Source organism: Anomaloglossus baeobatrachus, chromosome 2 (genome assembly GCF_048569485.1).
Source record: "Anomaloglossus baeobatrachus isolate aAnoBae1 chromosome 2, aAnoBae1.hap1, whole genome shotgun sequence".
Classification (NCBI taxonomy): Eukaryota; Metazoa; Chordata; class Amphibia; order Anura; family Aromobatidae; genus Anomaloglossus; species Anomaloglossus baeobatrachus.
Genome location: NC_134354.1, coordinates 665,879,788 through 665,901,384, shown reverse-complemented (window position 1 = coordinate 665,901,384; position 21,597 = coordinate 665,879,788). Strand labels below are relative to the sequence as shown.

General features: G+C 42.2%; 1 protein-coding gene across 3 annotated transcripts in view; it reads right to left on the bottom strand.

The window, feature by feature from the left end:
- Positions 1-12,949: 12,949 nt before the first annotated feature.
- The window catches only part of OS9 (OS9 endoplasmic reticulum lectin), a 175,273-nt gene continuing 166,625 nt past the window's right edge, over positions 12,950-21,597 (bottom strand). For all 3 annotated transcript variants that reach the window (XM_075337094.1, XM_075337096.1, XM_075337095.1), the window contains one exon: positions 12,950-13,470. In XM_075337094.1, coding sequence (XP_075193209.1) covers positions 13,330-13,470 — 141 coding nt within the window. In that variant the 3' untranslated portion in view covers positions 12,950-13,329. The remainder of the gene's footprint in view (positions 13,471-21,597) is intronic.

The following is a 21,597-nucleotide window of genomic DNA, read 5'->3' as shown; positions in this document are numbered from 1 at the left end:
CACAACTAGAAGTAAAGCCAGCTGCTGCAGAGTCCACGTGCTGAAGAAGCCAAAGATCACTTGGGAACACTGTAAATGTGGAACCTTTACTGCACTGCTGGAGATACGACACACATCCAGGAGAGGTAAAATACGAGGTGGTTTAATTCAACGAGTTTCGAAGTGTACCCCACTTCTTCATCAGGAAATCTACCATAATGACCAGTGGGGCCCCGCCCCTTCTGGTAATATGAGTATGACCTGAAAGTCAAATATTAAATCAATGGTATAATACTTATGCTAATTCTAACAGGGTGAGGGGAGAACTATGAATATTGCCCCCCGATATTATTTGATCCTCAGCTGCTGTCACTCAAGAAGCTGCTGATTTTATAAACTTTACTTTCTTGGATTTCAAAACCTAAACATCCGAGCTGACCACTACAGGTATGTAGAGAATCAGCCTGATAGTGCCAGTATAGCACTGGCTCTAGCTTATATACGAAAATCCTGGTGATCCTTTAATATTCGTTTTTTTTATTCGCCTTCTTCCAAGAACCATAACTTTTTATTTTTCTTGCAGCCAACGTTAACAGCAAGTTCATCATGACATACAAAGGTGTCATCAGCTGACCCCTGGCTGTCACGACATCCCATTGGTGCTCTGTGATCATGTCATGGGGCCGCAATTGGAGCAGAGAGTGGTGCATTCCCCACTGGTGCATGTTAAATCCCGCTGTCCGAGATATACAGTGGGATTAAACTGGCTAACAGCGGTGGGAGAATCTGCATGTAAGCCTATATCAAATGCAGTGACATGACCTTGGACGTACCAGTAGGTCTAAGGTCATGAAGGTGTTAATATATTCAAACATAGGTGAAATTTTATAAAGGCTCCAAATGCAAGTGCTAGAACTCTCTTTTTTGTGGATTAGTGACTGAACACTTTTATGAGCACCCAGATAAACATATACTATACTTACACTGACAAGCAAAAAAGGTAACAATTTTTTGAACTTTTGATTTTCAGGCTTTATAACTAACCATCCAATAAAGCTTTGAGTGTTAGACTACCTTCATTTTATAGACAATCATCTTGGCCATCTCATACATATATTTGACTTGCAATTATTTAGCATATAGTTAGTTATGCAGATTCTAGTCAGGTCACATAATTGTTACTGTTTTGCTCCTGGTGTTTGAAAAATCTTTTTCTTCCTGTATGCTACAAAACTACAACTTGTTCTCATATTCCCTAATAGCTCAGTTTTTAATGGTAAATTCTCAAGCAAAATGTCAAGCGAAAGACATCCATGCAAGCACTGTGTGACACAGGTTAGATAAGTCAGGAATGGTGGCCACCAAAAAAGGTGAAGCCTCAACGTCAATATCATCATAAGAAGCACTAGGTCAAGTTTGCAAGAAAGTAAGAAAAGTGGATAGTACAAGTTGGGAAACAGGTGATTTGGAGCGATGAGACAAAAGTTAATAGACATTGCTCTGCTGGTTGTGAGTGGGTCTGGAAGAAACAAGGAGGAAAAAAAGGGGCCAATGGATCGAGAAACTTAAGGAACTGTTAAGTTTATGGAAGAAACCTAATGATGGGGTTATATCACAGCCAAAGGCGTTGGGTGCTTCACCAGTCAAAGGTAGTCTCCATACTGAGCTATATGAGTATCCTACAAGACAAGTTACTTCATACACTCGAGTACTATGGGTATGAAGAGGGCAACATAGTGTTCCAGCAGGACAATAACCTGAAGTATATGATGAAGAAATGGTTCAATGACAATGAAGGAGAGGTGTTGGCTTGGCCTCCACAGTCCTGAGGTCTCAAACCAATCAAACACTTGTGGGTAGAGATGAAGAAAAAGCTATATACATACCCAAGTTAGTCGACTAGTATGCACCAACATTGGGAAAGTGTAGAAGAGACCTAGGATCAGATTCTGGTAGAGACATGATTGAACTTGATTGAGGCAATGCTCAGAAGGATTCGGGTAGTGTGGAAAGCCAAAAGGTGGATTTACAAAATAATAACAAAATAAAAATTAAAATGTAGATTTTTAGCAACAAAACAGTAACAATGCAGTGACATGACAAGAATCTGCATAACTAATCATATGCGAAATAGTTGCAAGTCAAATTTATGTAGGAGATAGCTGAGATGATTGCCTATGAAATGAAGGTAGTCACATGTTTGGTGATACAGTGGATGGTGAATTATGTAGTCTGAAAGTCAAAAGTTAAAATCATTGTTACCCTTTTGCTTGTCAGTGTAGATGGCAAGATGACCTAGGCATACACTATGTTTTGTTTTTTTGTTGGTTTTTTTTTGGGGGGGGGGGGGGGTTGCATCATCATAGTTGTACTAAACAAATGCTGTAAAAATAAAACCCAAACCAATAAAAAAAACAAACAATGACTTTATTCCATTTGTTCACCATTTCATTCCATTTGGATTCTTTTCCTACTTTTCAGTACATTATATTGTAAACTGAATAGTATCATTCAAAACAAGAACAATAGGTCTGTGTCGACAGAAGAATAAAGAAAGTTATGGTACTTAGTAGAAAGCATGAATGAGTTTCAGTCCTTCTGCGCTGCTCAGAAGTTTCTGATTCTAGTAACCTTGCACAACGCAATTGATTTAAGGGTTCAGAGAATTATCTTCCTGGAACTCATTGGTGATCCAGGATTACAGACTTAGCTGATGAAACATAAGTACATACCATCAGGTGTAGTGTACATATGTGTTGCACAATCTAGTTTGTATAATAAATGATGTAGTTAACAGGTCACTCTGCGCCAATGAAATTGTGCAATGAAACAAAGGCTGAGCAAACATGACTCATTGTAAATGGAAAGGCTCTACAGCGTACTGTCCACGTGTAGGATTGACCTTCCGGATAAAAAAAAATTAACTACGTCACACGCACTTGGTACATAAATATTGATAAAGACACTGATTCTATCTGGCGAGGTTGGTCATACAGGTCCGGAGAAAAATTAAAATCCCAATTTAAATCTATATTCTACATTTTCATATGTTAGTGATAGGTGTCCATAATATTGGAGCAACAGTAAATGCTTCCTGACAATCTGTGCTCCTATCATTAGACCCCTGTGGACCCCTCATTACTTGGGAAAAACCAGGATGTCAGTCAATTTATTGTATTGTTTTAACCCCTTCACAACCCGGCAACTTTCCGTTTTTCGCTCTCCTTCTAAGAGCCATCACCTTTTATTTTTCAGTCAATATAGTCATATGACTGCTTGTTTTTTTGCGTGACAAGTTGTACTTTTGAATGACATCATTTTTTCTGCCCCATATTGTACTGGAAAACAAGGAAAAAATTCCAAGTGCTGTGAAATTGCCTAAAATTTGCAAATCAATTATTGTTTTTTTTTTTTTTTTTTTATTTATCATGTTCACTATATGGTAAGTATGATTCCCCAGGTCAGTACGAGTTCATAGATACCAAACATGTATAGTTTTACTTTTAATTTAAGTGGTGAAAAAAAATTCACAAGTCTGTAAAAGAAAAATTGTGCTTTTGTTGCCATTTTCCGAGACACGTAACATTGCCATTTTTCGGGATCTGGGGCTCAGTGACGGCTTATTTTTTGTGTGTCTTGAGCTGATATTTTTAATTTTGTTTCCATTGCCTGACAATATATTTTAATGCACTGTTGCGGCAACCAAAAAAAACATAATTCTGGCATGTTTATTTTTCTTCCCGTTAGTCCCTTTAAGGATGAAAATTAATTGATTTTATATTTTGATAGATCGGGCATTTCTGAACTTGGCAGGACCAAATATGTTTTTTTTTAATTGTTTAATTTTCAATGGGGGCAAAAAGGGGGGTGATTTGAACTTTGAGGTTTTCAATTTTTTAAAATTTTTTTCTTTTTACATTTTTTACTGATTTTTCTAATCCCCTCTGGTGACTTTATGTCTGCACTATTCGATTGCTCCTGCTGATTAGAGTGATGCTTCTCCGATGCATCCGCGCCTGTTAGCTGCACATGTCTGTCGATCAGATCAGTAGACATGTGCGGGGAAGGATGTGGGCTCGCTGTATGAGCCCACATCAAAAGGGAGGGAGGACATCTAAAACTTATGTATACATCCTAGGTCATTAAGGGGTTAAAAAGATATATTCATTTTAGATCTTACAGTGGTGAAAGTTTTCTTGCAATCCATTTTAACTACTGAATCATGTTTAGCTTCGTATACCTTTACAAAAATGTGCATCTAAAATGATGAAAGCAGCAACATTCTTACATAAATCCAGGAGTGAAAGAGGACTACTAATCCTCCCCTGCTGTGACGTAAAATGACTGCAGAGGATTAAAAAAAATGGATGTTCTTCATGCTCAGGCTCAGAGCTGTCAGTAAATTACAGCTGTAACAGTTTAGTTCCATTCACAGGTCAACCCCACTGTACAAGTGCGTAAGATGGGTGTGTGCCCTTGTGGTTCAAGAGTCAATCTTTTACCCAACATGAAAATCGTACTGTTGACTACAGACTAGAATCCTGTTATCCAGTGCCTTGAGTAAATATTCTTACCTCATGAACATTTCCACATTTTTTCGCGTTACACCAACAATCTTGCATGTATTTTATTTAGATTTTGTGCGATAAACCAACACTAGCAAATAATTGAGAAGCGTAAAGGATATGATACATGGTTTTCTAAATATTTAAAAACTATAAATCTGAAAATAGTGACGTGCATTTGTATTCAGCCCCCCCTGAGTCAATAATTACTGCTGTGAATCTTTTGGGGTCGGTCTTTACCAATTTTACACATTTAGGCCCTGTGCGCACACTGCGTTTTTTGCCGCAGATTTGCCACGATTTTTGCTGCAGAAAAGGTGTGTTTTTTGTTCATAACCTTTCTGCAGTCCATCCCCAGCAAAATCTAAGGGAAAACCAAAATGATGTGCGCACACTGCATTTTCTTTCCTATAGATTTTGCTGCAAAATTTCTGCAGCAAAAAGAAGTAGGAAGTAGCATGTCACTTAATTTCCAGAGGTACCAGCGTTTTTGCCATAGATAATGGTAAAAAACCGCAGGGACCAACCCGCGGAAAAACCGTGCCAAAACCACGGGTGGGTTTTTACCACAGTTTTTGCCGCGGGTGCAGATTTTCCTTAAGAAAAGCAAATTTCCCAGTGCGCACAGACCCTTAGAGGCTGAAAATTTTTCCTCATTCTAAAAAAAAGGTCATTGCTAAAGAAGCTGGCTGTTCAGAGTGCTGTATCCAAGCATATTAATGGAAAGTTGAGTGGAAGGACAAAGTGTGGTATAAAAAGGTGCACAAGCAACCGAGATAACCGCAGCCTTGATAGGATTGTTAAGAATAGGCTGATGTATGTAAAGCACTGTAGAATTAATAGCGCTATATAAATGAATAATTATTATTATTCAAAAATTTGGGGAAGATTCACAATGAGTGCACTGCTGCTGGAGTCAGTGCTTCAAGAGCCACCACACACTGACGTATCCAAGACATGGGCTACAACTGTCATATTACTTGTGTCAAGCCACTCAAGACCAATAGAAAATGTCAGAAGCATCTTACCTGGGCCAAGGAGAAAAAGAAATAGATTGTTGCTCAGGGGTACAAGTTGTTGTTTTCAGATGAAAGTAAATTTTGCATTTCATTTGGAAATCGTGGTCCCAGAGTCTGGAAGAAGAGTGGAGAGGCCACAATTCAAGATGCTTGAGGTCTAGTGTGAAGTTTCCACAATCAGTGATGGTTTGGGGAGCCATGTCATCTGCTGGAGAAGGTCCGCTGTGTTTTATCACGATCAAAGTCAGCGCAGCCATCTACCAGGAAATTTTAGAGCACTTCATGCATCCCTCTGCCAACAAGCTTTTTGGAGATTTTTCATTTTCTATCAGGACTTTGCACCTGTCCACACTGCCAAAAGTACCAATACCTGATTTAATAACCACAATATCACTGTGCTTGATTGGCCAGAAAACTCACCTGACCTAAACCAGGTCAGGCAGAAGATGAGAGACACCAGACCCAACAATGCAGACGAGCTGAAGGCTGCTATCAAAGCAACCTGAGCCTCCATAACACCTCAGCAGTGCCACAGGCTCATCACCTCCATGCCACGCCGCATTGATGCAGTAATTTATGCAAAAGTAGCCCCGACCAAGTATTAAGTGCATTTACTGTACAGACTTTTCAGTAGTTCAATATTTGAGTTTACAATCATTTTTTCAGTTAGTCTTAAATATTCTAATTTCCTGAGATAAATGACTTTTGGGTTTTCATTGATTGTAAGACAATCATCAACATTAACAGAAATAAGTACTTTAAATAGATCACTCTGTGTGTAATGATTCTATATAATATATGAGTTTTCTTTTTTTGTTTTGAATAACTGAAATAAAGTAACTTTTTGATGATATTCTAATTTATTGAGATGCACTTGAACTTCCATAAATGTCTTGTGAATATTAGACTTTGCAAAATCCATGTTTTTTTTTTTTTATGGGGAACTTGTCATGTACAGAAGTGCTATTAACCTACTGATATGGGGTTAATGCATTCTGATGCAGTATAGCCACTGCACTGAGATCCATGCTCCTTAGAGGAAATTATTTTTAATGCTCCTGGCAGCTTCCGGCTTTCATTCACAGAGGCATGATTTCAGTCACCGCTCACTGAATAGTCATTAGCAGCTGTAACTATGCCCCCGTCAAGATGGCTATCAGTCAGTGCCATGGGCGTGGTTTCAGCGGCTGTTCACTGTACACTGAGCGGTAGCAACTGCACTCCTATAACTGAGGCCTCAATGCAGCGGCCGCACGGCGTCTGAATGCCATTAACCTGTAGATTAACCCTGTAGCTGCAGGTTAACAACATTTTATATGACAGGTTCCCTTTAAACAAAACAGGTCAACCACTCACCTGTCATCCCATTGATTTAAAACTCAATACTCAAATTATCTACTCATTCTAAAGGTTCACATAATTTGACAACTATCACATGCTCTCGAATAGCAATTTTTATTAAATGAAGAATATGAGCCCACACTAATATTTTTGACTCGTTTTATTTGGTTCTTTTGTTTTGATCTTCTATTAGTTTTAGGTCAAATTTATGCAGAAATATGCTAAAATTTTAAAGGGTTCCAAAAAGTTCAAGCACCAGTGTGAATACATTGATAAATTTCATATGAGGTTTAATATTCATCTGCAAACAGATGGCATGATGGAACAACATACTGTGAGGGAGAACTAGCTTCGGTTTTCTTCCCCTGTGCATATATACATTTTGCTACCATAGCCCTGGAAAACATTCAATTATACATTTGCAATGAATGCAAATGCAGATTTAATTTAATGGCCAAAAATCCAATCTGTAACAAAGAGAATACTGGTGCATCTGTATTTTAACCACTTTCCATAGTGTGTAATCAATCCATACAGTGGCTAAAAGTAGCAAAAAGAACCCAGCCAGCACCGAACGACTGTTCAAAACCAAGGTATAGTCAAACATTTAAGTACACCTTCCCACCTGCTTGTTTTCTACCCATCTCCACTCTTCTCTGACACTATAAAGTCAAGTACGCGGAGAGGTGCACTTAACGGTTTGACCAAGCCAAGAGTGCACCGAACGCCTGTACTTGATTTGAACATTCATTCTGTGCTGACAGAAAAATACACACATGCTGAATAACCCTACTGGTTTGCAGATGCACGCACGCATTGTACTTTCATCAAGAAAATAAAAAAAACCATGGAGGAAATATTGAATACAAATAAACCAGTTTGAAAATTGCCTATGGCAAAGTGGCCTCTGGTGCCCATCCGAACACTCGGACATGCAAACTCTGCGGAGTTTTGCCCCTCCAGGGTCTCTCCGTTAACATTCCTTAGTCTTCACCATCAAGAACATTTTACAATTAATGAATGTTGTCCCTCTGCAGCAGGCAACACAGAATGGCTTTGCAGGTAACATTTTGAAGACAGGATATAAAACATGTAGGAGGGAAGGAATTTAACAATATATACACTAGTAGAGTCAGATCGGCAGAATTTGTCAAAAATCAAAGGTGCAGCCAACATTACGTGGGCATTCCCATGTTCATTTCCTAAGTACAGTAGTGTTCAAAATATTAACAGTCTAATATGTCTAACCAGATTTTTCACTGCTTTTGGTGTAAAATTATATTACCACATGTCAAACAATTTACCAGTTGGTGCAGAAGAATGGTGTTTAACAGGGACAAATGCAAAGTCCTACATCTGGGTAAAAGAAATGTGAAAAGCATATATAGTATGGGAGGAATAGAACTAGGTGATATCACCAGGGAAAAGGACTTTGACATAATAGTAGATCCCAGATTCCACATGAGCCAACAATGCGGCGCTGCAGCTAAAAAGGCCAACAAAATTCTGGGATGTATCAAGGCAAGTATTGAATCTAGATCAAGAGAGGTCATTCTTCCCCTATACTCTGCCCTGGTCAGACCACACCTGGAATACTGTGTACAGTTCTAAGCGCAATTATTCAAAAAAATACATCGATATATTGGAGCAAGTCTAGAGAAGAGCAACCAAGATGGTAGAAGGTCTGCAAACCATGTCATATGAAGACTGGCTAAAAGAACTATGAATGTTTAGCTTGAAAATGAGACAGCTGAGAGGAGACTTAATAGTGGTCTACAAATATCTGAAAGGAAGTCACATTGCAAAGGGAACTACCCTGTTCTCACTAACACAAGGAAGTACAAGAAGCAACGGGATGAAACTAAAAAGGAAGGAGATTCAGATTAGAAATGAGGACAAACTGACAGTAAGGGCTGTCAGAAAGTGTAACAGGCTAATACGGGAGGTGGTGAGCTCTCCATCAATGGAAATCTTCAAGTGGAAACTGGATAATCATATAGCTGGAATGATTTAGGAAAACCTGCACTCGCAGGGGGTTGGACCCGATGGCCCTTGGGGTCCCTTCCAACTCTACCATTCTATGATTTTATGAAAACCACCAGACTCTGCATTCATGATCTGCAGGTTTTTGAGTCTGTGTAGTTCAATAAATTAATTGAAAGGGGTTGTTTAAAATAATAGCAGTGTGGAGTTACATTAGTGAGATCAATCATTCTGTGAAGAAACAGGTGTGAACTAAGTGGCCCTTTTTTAATGGCGAAGCAAGAGCATGTTGCACATGCATTTCTTCTTGAAAGCCTTGGAAATATGGGTAATTTTAGACATTGTTCAGAAAAACAGCGTACGTTGATTAAACAGTTGATTAGAGAGAGAAACACTTAAGTGCGGACAATGCACTATGCAGCTAAAATGAAAGCAGACAATGCAGCTAAAATGATCTCCAATGCTTTAAAATGGAAAGTAAAAACAGCCGTGGAAAAAAATGGAAAACGACCATTCAAATGGATAGAATACCCAGAATGGCAAAGGCTCAGCCAATGATCAAAAACATCTCAAGTTACCTGTGAGTACGGGGATAGTTAGACGCCTGTGTGAAGCTGATCTATTAGCAAGAAGTCCCTGTAGTCACTGTTTATTATAATAAAAAAAAAAAAACACACTTACTGAAGCGAATAGAATCTGCCAAACACATCAACTGGTCTAAACAGAAATTGATACACATTTTGTGAACAGATGAAAATAAAATTGTTCTTTTTGGGTCCAAGGGCCGCAGACAGTTCAGTCGACCCTCAAACGCAGAATTCAAGCCACAGTCTACTCTGTAGACCATAAATCTGGCCGTTCAAGCATCATGATATGGGCATGTGGCTCTTACGATGGTGATGTGACTATTTACCACATACCAGATTACATATATCAAAAATGCTTGAAGAGGTCATATTTCCTTATGCTGAAGAAATGCCCTTCAAATGGGTGTTTGAACAAGACAACAACCCTACACAGACCAGTAAACAAGTAAAATCTTGGTTCCAGTCGAACAAGGTTATGGAGTGGCTATACAGACTCAAGATGGCAGTATAGCCTGCTGTAAAGGTATAAATATACAAACATTGGTGGCTGCAGGAGAGGGTGCTGTAGCTGTCACACGAACTATTTTAATCCCCCTAAAGTGCTTCCTCCATTGGCAACCAAAATAAAATAAATAACAATGCCTTGAGTAATGATAAAGGCAGCAGGAAAAAAAGATGACGCAGACCAGGCACAGGGCAGGACCTCAACGCGCGTTTCACCGAAAGGCTTCGTCAGGCTATACTGCCATCTTGAGGCCATCTTTGGTACTTTGTGTTTATCTGGGTAAAGTATGTTCCACTCTTTATTTGCCACCACTATACACTTGTTTCACCTTTTGTATCACTAAAACTGTATTTTGTATTTGACAATTATTTTTCCTGGTCCTTCTTTTGTTTGTGTATCCCTGGCACTGATTTATATTTACATGTTAATAGGGTATCACAATATTCAGGTTGCACAATACATTTCACATATTAACCTTCTACCCTCCACCTTTAGCTTTGCGCATGCTATAAGAACAGCGTTCATAATATCATCTAGCACTTAAAAAGGGAATAAAGAATAGAATTTATATGTAAAAGCATTTTATTGTAATAAATATTTCTATTTGGAACACCGAATTTTCATAAATTATTCACAACCTCAGGTCAGCGACAATAAAAGCATTCTCTCACTTAAAAAAAACAACAAAAAAAAAACACCTCCAAACACAGCTTGCAAAAATGTGCACTTTTTTGAGTAACAGTGCAAAACTTTTTTCATTTTTCTCCATCTACTCTAAGCATACTATGCCCAAGACAATGAATGGCCTGCAATACATTTCTTTTGTAACAGTTTTAATGCACAACATACAGCCCTATTCTTCAGAAAGGATTATGTCAAGCCTTTATACATCATAGAAACCGTAATTCCTGAGCTATACAGCAGCAAAGCTTACATTCTCCACTGAAGCTCCACTGCTGCAGCTTCCTCAAAGGAAGGGGTGTATAATGGACTTTTTTTAATTTAAATATTATGCAGAATAGTGAAATAGCAAAAAGCCAAACTGGAACATTTGCCAAAAGGAAGAAATCACAATCACTTCATCTTCCAATCAATCTATTTACTGTGGACAGGGGTTTTAGTTTTCCGGTAAAGACAATGGGCCTGCTTCATCAAGGCAGAGGTCCCCAACCTCTGGCTCGTGGGTCCATGTTGTGTGGCTCACAGCTGTCTGCTAGCTAGGTGCATTTGCACCACGTCATGCAAACAGCTATGAAGAACAGGTTTCTAGTTGGTGAAATTTGTGAATAGCCCCACACAGAAGAGCAGGTCTCTAGATGGTGACTTTTATGAGTAGCTCCACACAGAGAAATGGGTCTCCAGATGGTGACACTTGTGAGTAGCGCCACACAGAAGATCAGCTCTGAATTGAAGTAGGAACCCCTGGATCTTGGTATACTGCCTTGGTGCGGCGATTTCTGTGGAAAAGCTTTGGCTGTCATTATACCGGTAATGAGGGCTCTGGGTGTCACTACTGTGAGGGGCGGGAGTCAAATGTGGGTCACGACTTTAAGAGCTGAATGAGGCTCTCAAGGTCAGAAAAACTGGGGGCCACTGCATTAAGGCATTCAAGGCATTATTCTGGCCTGTCTTGACGAGAATGTGTGCTGGAGTCAGACGCTCTGGATTTCTGAACAGATGCGTGCAACTCCGTGAACTTCTCCGGGAACTTCACGCCAGACAGTTACTGAAGTGGGATTTAGGTCTTGTTGGGCAAATGCCACAGTGTGTCATGAATTAGATAAGATGTAATGTCCCACCTCAGCTCTGTCCATTTTATCAGAGCTGGAAGAAGCTGCTGGCGTGAAAATGCTAAAAGTCGGAACATTTATGAGCTTTAATTTTGCTGCTTTTTTCCCCTCAAAGCTGGTCCAATATTTTAGAAGAATTTAAAAAAAAACCAAAAAAACAAACCACTAGTAAAAACTTAAAATCTCTATTTGCCATAAAAGCATGGAAACATTTTTACATTCAGAGACTGGCAATCTGTACACAGCAATCACTTCTCACGAATAAATCTAGAATCTAGGTAAATCAGTGAGATCCATACATCACAATCTCCAGCTTGTGCTGATGTTTTGCTACAATATATTAGAACAATTGTTTCTTACAAGGTACCGATTCTCCTTATGAAGCTCCGGCAAGTAAGGGATATATTTAGGGAAATGCTTGATTGACACTAAACTAATTTGTATTTTCTGGAAGGGAGAAATATTGGATAATTTGCGTAAAATGTACTTGTCTGACTTGCAAACTATTGAGCTAGAGGATAGAATATGGCACTCTGGAAAGAAGGGAAGCTGCAAACAGATCAACGGCATTCATCCAACAGTAAAAAATCTTAAATTGCTTCACCTTTAAAAACAGCAACCACGGGGTATTCGTGAATGAAGGGAGAGAGGGGGTATCCGCTGAGATGCTGAGCCGGACAACGGCCGTTTCATGCCGATTGGCACGAAATGGTCGTTGTCCGGCTCAGCATTGCTGTGGATACCCCTCTGCCGCTTCGTGGTTGCCGTTTTTAAAGGTGAAAGATTTTTTTTCTGTTGGATGAGTGCCGCTGATCTGTTTCCAGCCTGGTTTTCATCACACCCCTTCTTGAGAATAACAAGTAGAGCACCGTCCAGTCACCAGAGTCTCGCAGAGAAGTCTGAATTGCAGTGAGTAACACCTGAGTTGTACCACGCTTATTGTATATTTTTCTTGTTTTATAAAGCTGAACTCTGAAAAGAAGGTCTTGGTGCTCCAGGAGGGTCCCAATTTAGGGGTGTTGGGGATTCTTATAGTAGGAAGGACTGCATTAAATTGGGTACAGAGTTCCTGCAGTCTATTTTGCAAACAGTGGACATTCTAGACCAGACCCAATCATAATTTCAGCAATGGGTACTATTCTTTCCCCTTTAAAATGCTGACTTGTTAAAATCCTTTTAAAACACATTTTTTTTTTAGTATTTACAAAAGCTGAAAGACTTGTTTGAAGGAGGCCTAACGCCATATCTCGCTTGGTGCTTGAGGAGCCGTAGTCACAGTATCTGTTAACGTTATATTTCTTATCTTCAGCAAAGCTAAAGGAAAGACTGAAATATATAAATACACATTGTTTTTTTTTTATTCTCCTAGTTGGACTTTGCACACATTCAGAGTCATCTAACACTGCTTTACACTACGGCAGGCGAAGCCGAGTCCTCCGCTGATCCTTCTAGGCTTGCAAACCACAATTTTCATGAAATAGCGCTCAACCTGAAAGATTTGTTACAAAAGCTCGAATCCATGGGGCAAGATCACAGGTCTGGTTTGTATGTCAGTTCTTATTAAAAATCCACGTCTTCCGAGTCTGTGGACGTGCTGGAGCTTTTAGAATCATCGCTATTCTGGTTCCAGACAAATCGGTAATTGTCCTCAAGCTGCTGCTGCCGCTTCTGTTCTTTGTGCGCATCTTCTGACCCCTGTATCTGGAACAACAAAACATACACTAAGGTATACGCACTACAGAGCCGGTATAGAAACAAAAATCTTTGAAATAAGTTGGAATGTACCAAGAACCCTCACTGCAGAGGCCACATTCACATATGAGGACTAGGAGTCATTTTAGAACTCAAGCAATATAGCTACTGGTATGGTATTAATAGATCAATAAATCTGTATACAGCAAAAAAAACACTTAAAAATTAACCTTTAATTAGTCTCTTTAAAAAGAGGATTCATCATACCTCTATAAAATCAATGCCTGCCACAGAAAATGCCGTACTATAATACCCATTTTTTCAGAGGGATCCAAGTACTCTGCCGCAGAAAAATATATAAAAAAATATAAAAATGACCACCAGGCCACAGGTTAAGTGCTGAACTATTCACCGACAACACACTAGGGAAAAGAATTAGCTACCCCCACCAATGTGTTGTTTCATAAATATATGCAGTAGTCCTTGATTAGGGGACAAAGCAAATATGTACACAACCTATTGATCAGATAATGATCATTACCTTACTGACCTATAGGCATCAGTGGTTCAAAAAAAGCATGTCACTGCTCCCAAACACCAAGATTCACTGGGGCAATAATACATGTAGATACATGGAACGATCTCACCATTGCTGGTGCATACAGTTACCACAATCATCCAGCGGACAGTTTCCAATCCTTATAGGCGTTTCCACAGTTCCTTTAAACTAAGATCTGGGATCCCTCTGGATTATAAGTTACTGTCCTTCCCAAGTTCTCCTTCTCCCGACGCGTTTCATATGTCCCATAATCATCAGGGGAGGCTTGAAAGCGGAGAAAATAGGTTCCAGTTATGAAACCTTACCAAGGTTTACTAGTGGTGACAGCATACATCATCCAGGCTGCACACCAACACATCCAGGGTGTGCAGCCTGGATGATGTATGCTGTCACCACTAGTAAACCTTGGTAAGGTTTCATAACTGGAACCTATTTTCTCCGCTTTCAAGCCTCCCCTGATGATTATGGGACATATGAAACGCGTCGGGAGAAGGAGAACTTGGGAAGGACAGTAACTTATAATCCAGAGGGATCCCAGATCTTAGTTTAAAGGAACTGTGGAAACGCCTATAAGGATTGGAAACTGTCCGCTGGATGATTGTGGTAACTGTATGCACCAGCAATGGTGAGATCGTTCCATGTATCTACATGTATTATTGCCCCAGTGAATCTTGGTGTTTGGGAGCAGTGACATGCTTTTTTTGAACCACTGATGCCTATAGGTCAGTAAGGTAATGATCATTATCTGATCAACAGGTTGTGTACATATTTGCTTTGTCCCCTAATCAAGGACTACTGCATATATTTATGAAACAACACATTGGTGGGGGTAGCCAATTCTTTTCCCTAGTGTGTTGTCTGTGAATAGTTCAGCACTTAACCTGTGGCCTGGTGGTCATTTTTATATTTTTTATATATTTTTCTGCGGCAGAGTACTTGGATCCCTCTGAAAAAAGTGGGTGTTATAGTACGGCATTTTCTGTGGCAGGCATTGATTTTATAGAGGTATGATGAATCCTCTTTTTAAAGAGACTAATTAAAGGTTAATTTTTAAGTGTTTTTTTGCTGTATACTCATTTTAGAACTCGTGTTAAACCAGTTCAAGACCAGGCCATTTACCCCCGGTTACTGAATAGGCACATTTTTCTTTTTGTACATGTAATTTCAAAAACTATGAATTTTTTTCATCCCTCGGATATTTAAGAAATGTTAGCGTTTTTAAATAGTGATAAATGGGGTTTTATTTTTATGTCAGTGTCTTTTTTAGCTCATATTGCTCGATATCTTATTTTTATAGGGTCTGTTCTACCTGTTTACATTTTTTTTTATGGCCGCACAGGACCACTAAAATACATTTAAAAAGGTGTTATTCATTCTGTAATTTTAGTTATTGGATGCTTTTTTTGTAGGGAGCAAGGCTAGTAACAATAATTTGGATTGACAGTGCCATTTTTTTTCGGTTTTCACTTATTTTACACATTGTGCCCTCCATAAGTTCATAAAAAACTTTGGGGTCCATTTTAATATTTTTAGTTTCATCTCATTTCCCCTGTAACAGGGACTGGTATATTAGTCCCAGGTACAAAGGAAATACATCTTGCTGACTGCATAACAGACATGTCTGGATCTCCTATGGCCCAGCAGTTCCTGCTCCCTCCCTATATACAACAATCACAAGACCGGCTGTGTATGGAGGAGGAAGCACCATCAGGACTTCTGACTTCTGCATGCACAGCGCTTCTTCAGCCGTGTGTATACAGTGATCGAAAATGCACAGATGGTAATAAACAGTTTGTGCCTTCTCTATGACACTCGGGCTCCCTCTGAAGCCTGGAACCTCGCTCCCGCAGCTACACATTTTCTAAACATCAATGCAGAGTAGGACATGGACCGCCCGGACATTAGAGGAAGTAATTAGAGGATACACATTAAAGGAAATAAGGAGTTAAAAAAAACAAAACACAAAAACAGTAGTAGTTTCACATAAACGATTAAATCACTGCATCATGGTTAAAGGGGTATTTCAATCTCCAAAATCCTATCCCAGGTATTGTAGGTGTAATAATAATAATAATAATAATAATAATAATAATAATAATAATAATAATATTAGCAAATGCCTCCAATTAGAAACGTAATACCGTGTTTCCCGGAAAATACAACAGGGTCTTATTTTTTGCTCTGAGATATGGGCTGGAGCTTATTTTCAGGGGATTTCTCATTTAACTTCATTCTTGACCCAAAAAAATAATGATTGTTGTGTACTCTCCGTAAAATCTGTTTCTCTGAGTCTTCATTGGGGGACACAGGAAACCAATGGGTGTATGCTGCTGTTCCTAGGAGGCTGACACTATGCAAATGAAAAAGTTGACTCCTCCCCAGCAGTATACACCCCACCGACCGGAGCTAAACTGATCAGTTAGTGTAAGAGCAGTAGGAGAAGCGTTGTGAGATACAGACTGGTTGACCCTAAGAAAGGCAATCTAGACTGTAGGAAAGATAATAACAGAAGAGCTGGAGATGTGTCCCCCAATGAAGACTCCAAGAAAGATTTTACGGTGTACACAAAAATCCTTCTTTCTCTCTCGTTTCATTGGGGGACACAGGAAACCATAGGACGTCTTAAAGCAGTTTCAGTTTTAGAGGGTGGAAAAAAAATGATTATGAGTACCAGGCAGGGAAACTGAATCCTAAAACGGAACCAGTCACTGCCGGAGATGCTAAAAAGTCTAGGTCAAAAAGACAGAGCAGGGTACCCTTAGGAAGAAGAAACATGAATCCTCATTCATATGTCTAGAAAGAGAAGAGAGTTATTTGTAGAATGTACGCTAAAGAGAGAATACTATATAGGGATCGTCTACCTGAAAGTCAAACTAATTTGATGGTCAAGGATTCTGTCAGTCTTCCTAACTTGATATAAAAACTAAAAATGTAAAAAAATGTAAAAAAAAAAAAACCCCAGAGCTGAAGCCCCCCATGTCTACCACCAGTGGGCACTAAGCAAAAACTGATCAGCTTAGCTCCGGTCGGTGGGGTGTATACTGCCGGGGAAGAGCCAACTTTTTAATTTGCATAGTGTCAGCCTCCTAGCAACAGCAGCATACACCCATGGTTTCCTGTGTCCCCCAATGAAACGAGAGAGAAATATCAACATTTATTCAAATATGGTCATATTGTATGCTGGAACATCACCATAACTCTCCAAACCATGTGTGTAACGTATGTGTGTATCTGTTTATCTATGTATTTAATATCTGCGTATTAGCTATCTCTAAGGCCCCTTTCACACGTCAGTGATTCTGGGACGTTTGTGCTTTTTTTTAAACGTACCAGAATCACTGACACACGCAGACCCATTATAATCAATGGGTCTGCTCACACGTCAGTGATTTTTCACTGCACGTGTCTCCGTGCGGCGTACCTGCGTGTGCGTGATTGTCCCACAGAGACATGTCCATTTTTTTCTGGCATCACTGATGTCCCACGGACCACGCAGTGGTGTGATCTGTGAGAGACGTGCCAGAAAAAAAACGTGCTTCTAAAATAAAAAACATTTTAACTCACCCGGCTTCAGCCGCGCTCTCTGCAGCCTGTTCTCCCTGCTGCTTCTGAGCCGGCTGATTACTGTCGCGCATATTAATGATGCACGACACAGCCGACCCGGAAGCAGCTGCTGCGGGGGTCAGCGCCGGCCGGATGCTGCACCACGGGAGCGATCAGGACCATGGAGAGCGGGAGCGGGCACAGGTGAGTTAATCTCTAAGTGCAATCATGGGCCACGGAGAACGGAGCCCGGATTGCACTTAGACAACCCACGTGTGCCGTGATTCACGGCACACGCAGGGACATGTGCGTGTTTTACACGCCAGTGAAAAACGTCTGTTTTTCACTGACGTGTGAAACGGGCCACACACACACACACACACACACACACCCCTTTGGTCACAAAGGTCCTGAAACAGTCATATCAGGATGTTAACCCTGGGGCCGCTAGGAGAATGGGGGACCTGTGAAAATCTTAATTACTCACCAGTAATGGGATTTTCAATAGCCCATGACAGCACCACCTGAGAGATAGGTTCCGCCCACATCAGGACAGGAAACCCACTGATAAAAAGGCGACATCTCTCCTCCACATCAGTAGGTTTTCAGAGCCAGAGAGGACCAACAAAACACAACAAACATTAATCATACCACCACCCAAGGAAAAACACCAATAACTCTAACACTCCCCGAAGGGTGCCCACAACCAGTGAATAAAGGGGGGGGGGGAACTAAGGGTGCTGTCATGGGCTATTGAAAATCCCATTACCGGTGAGTAATTAAGATTTTTCCCTGCCGCCCATGACAGCACCACCTGAGAGATTTATATAGACCACCACCTTAGGGAGGGACCACCGCCTGTAAGACCCGTCTCCCAAAGGAAAGGTCAGTTGTGGAGGATAAGTCCAGCCTATAGTGTCGAAAGAAAGTACCAGGAGACGACCAAGTAGCCGCCCGACAGATCTGGTCAATAGAGGCATCCGCCCTCTCTGCCTAAGACGTAGACACTGCTCTAGTGGAGTGCGCCCTTATGCCCTGAGGAGGAGTGGCGTCTTTAGCCGAGTATGCCAAGCCGATGGCATCCCTGACCCATCTGGCCAAGGTAGCCTTAGAAGCCCCATGCCCCCAGGAGTGCCCCTGAAAAGTGACAAACAGGACTTGAGACTTTCTCCATTCCCTAGTCCTATCTAGGTACGTGATTAAGGCCCTCCGGACATCCAACGTGTGCAACCTAGCCTCTTTCTCGTTATGGGGGGGGGGGGGTCACAGAGGGAAGGGAGCACGATTTCTTGGGACCGATGAAAGGGTTTAGAAACCTTGGGCAGGTAAAAGGGATCAGTCCGCAACACTACCCTTGGAGATCCCGCACCCGCCTGGCCGAGGTGAGTGCGACGAGGAGAAAAACCTTAAGTGACAAGAGTTTGAGAGGTACCTCCCCTAAGGGTTCAAACGGTGGCCCTGTGAGGGCATCCAACACTAAATTGAGGTCCCATGGGGGAACCCTGGGAGCCTGAACAGGTACAGACCTGAACTTAGATTTAATAAACCTGCAAATCCACTCATTCTGTGCCAGACTACAATTAAACAGTGCCCCTAAGGCAGACACCTGCACCTTGAGTGTACTGGTGGAGAGCCCCAATTCCAACCCCCTCTGGAGGAATTCTAGAATAGCAGAGATAGGAGGGGGGGGGGTCCTCCGCCCGAGCCCCGGACTGAATGAGAAAACGCTTCCAGACCCTCCCGTAAATGGCCGTGGTGACAGCTTTTCTACTGTGAAGAAGAGTGTCTATTAAGCCAGATGAAAAACCCCGTCGAGTTAGCAGCCGCCGCTCAAACGCCAGGCCGTCAAATGGAGAGCCGGGTCGGGGGGGGGGGTGACGGACTGGGCCCTGGGAAAGGAGATGAGGGGCGTCCGGGAGAACCCAAGGATCCACCAGAGACAGTGTTCGCAGCCAGTAAAACCATGCCCGCTTCGGCCAGAAGGGGGCGATGAGAATAACCTCCGCTCTGTCGTCCCGGATTTTCCGGAGAACCGAAGGCAACAGGATCAGAGGAGGAAACGCGTACAGGAGGCCGTGAAACCAAGACCTCTGAAACGCATCGAGGGCAACAGGATCGTCTCGGGGGTTGAGAGAGCAGAACCTGTCCAATTTCCGATTCGCCTTGGTAGCGAACAGGTCTAGAACAGGGACACCCCATAGAAGCGTGATCTTGCGAAAGACTTCCGGGTCTAAGGACCACTCCCCCTGACTGAGACAGTGCCGGCTGAGGAAGTCTGCCTCCTCGTTGTCCGTCCCCTTGATATGAAGAGCTGTTAATGAGGAGAGATGTTGTTCAGCCAGCTGGAAGATGCGCATAGTCAGAGTCAGAAGAGAAGGGGATCTGGTGCCTCCCCTGATTGTTGACGTATGTCACCGTCACCCTGTTGTCCGAAAGGATCCGAACATGGCGACCTCTCAAGAAGGGGAGGAACCCCTCTAGTGCCTTGAGAACCGCCATGAGCTCCCTGTAGTTGGAGGACTGTCTGACCAACTGAGCGTCCCAGGGACCCTGAAGCACCTGTTGGCGCAGATGGGCACCCCACACCCAACTGCTGTCATCCGTGACTATTGTGTCTGTGACTGGGGAAAGCCAAGGAACCCCCGTCCGGAGGGGAGTGGGGTCCTGCCACCAACCCAGGGAGTGCAAGGTGTCTGCAGACAGGGTCAATTTTTTCTCGAAACAGTCTCTGAAACCGAAGAACCTCCATCTGGAGGATTCTGGAACGTAGTTGGGCCCACCATACTCCTGAGATGCAAGAGGTAAGAGTCCCGACCAGCGACATAGCCTGCCGTAAGGACATGCCTGGGCAACTCCTTACGGAAGAGAGCAAGGACAAGATCCTGGCGACCTTGTCCTCTGGCAGGTGGCACAAATGGCTTGTCGAGTCCAAGACGAGACCCAGGAAGACTTGACATAGGAGAGGCTGGAGTCTGGACTTCTGTTGATTCACCACCCACCCCAGGCCTTCCAGGATGGTGATGACCCTGGACACGTGAGCCGCACATAGAGACTCCGACTGACCCACTATCAGGAGGTCGTCCAGATACGGAACGATCAATATGTCCTGTTCCCTGACATGTGCAATGACCTCCGCGAGGACTTTGGTGAAGACCTGTGGGGCCATGGAAAGCCCAAATGGGGATGTGATAATAGGCGTCCTTTAGGTCGAGGACCGCCATAAAACACTCTGGATACAACAGCCTGACAGTTGACTTCATGGTCTCCATTTTGAAGGCTCGCTGCACCAGATGCAAATTCAAGTTCCTCAGGTTGAAGATGGTGCGGAAAGTGGAGTCCGGCTTCCGAACAAGAAACAGAGTGGAGTAAAAGCCGTCCCCTTCTTGACCTATGGGGACCTCCTGAATGACGTTCCTCGAGAGGAGAGTCAGTACTTCTACTTCCAAGGCCATCTGCCGCTCTGGGGACCGCAAGGATGTTATTATTAGAGACCCCCAAAGGGGTGAACTGAAGTCCAATTTTAACCCTTCCGCCACAATCTGAAGGAGGAGATCGCCTTCCAGGCATGGAGGAAGAGGGACAGCCGGCCCCCTACCTGACGACTGGCGTCATTGGGAGGGTTTGTTCTTATTATCGGAGCGCTTGCCAAAGAGAAAGCCCGAGGTATTCTTTCTACGGTCCTTCCACTGATCTTGCGGTTTTTGGGACTTCTTTGTGAAAAACTGACGTCTCCGAAAGAGCCGACTGCGAGAGGATGTCACCGGGAAAACCGGAAACCCCTGTTTCTTATCGGATGCCTTAGTGAGGAGGTCATCCAGGCCTGAGCCAAAAAGATAGGTACCTTCACAAGGCATGCCGCACAGCCGTCCCTTGGATTGGACATCACCCTTCCAATTTTTCAGCCAGAGGGCCCGACGCGCGGAATTGGAAAGCGCCGCCGATCTAGAGAAAAGTCTTAAGGAATCAACCGAGGCATCTGCCATAAAGGCTGCAGCAACCTGTATCAAGGGCAAGGACGAGATAATATCCTTCCT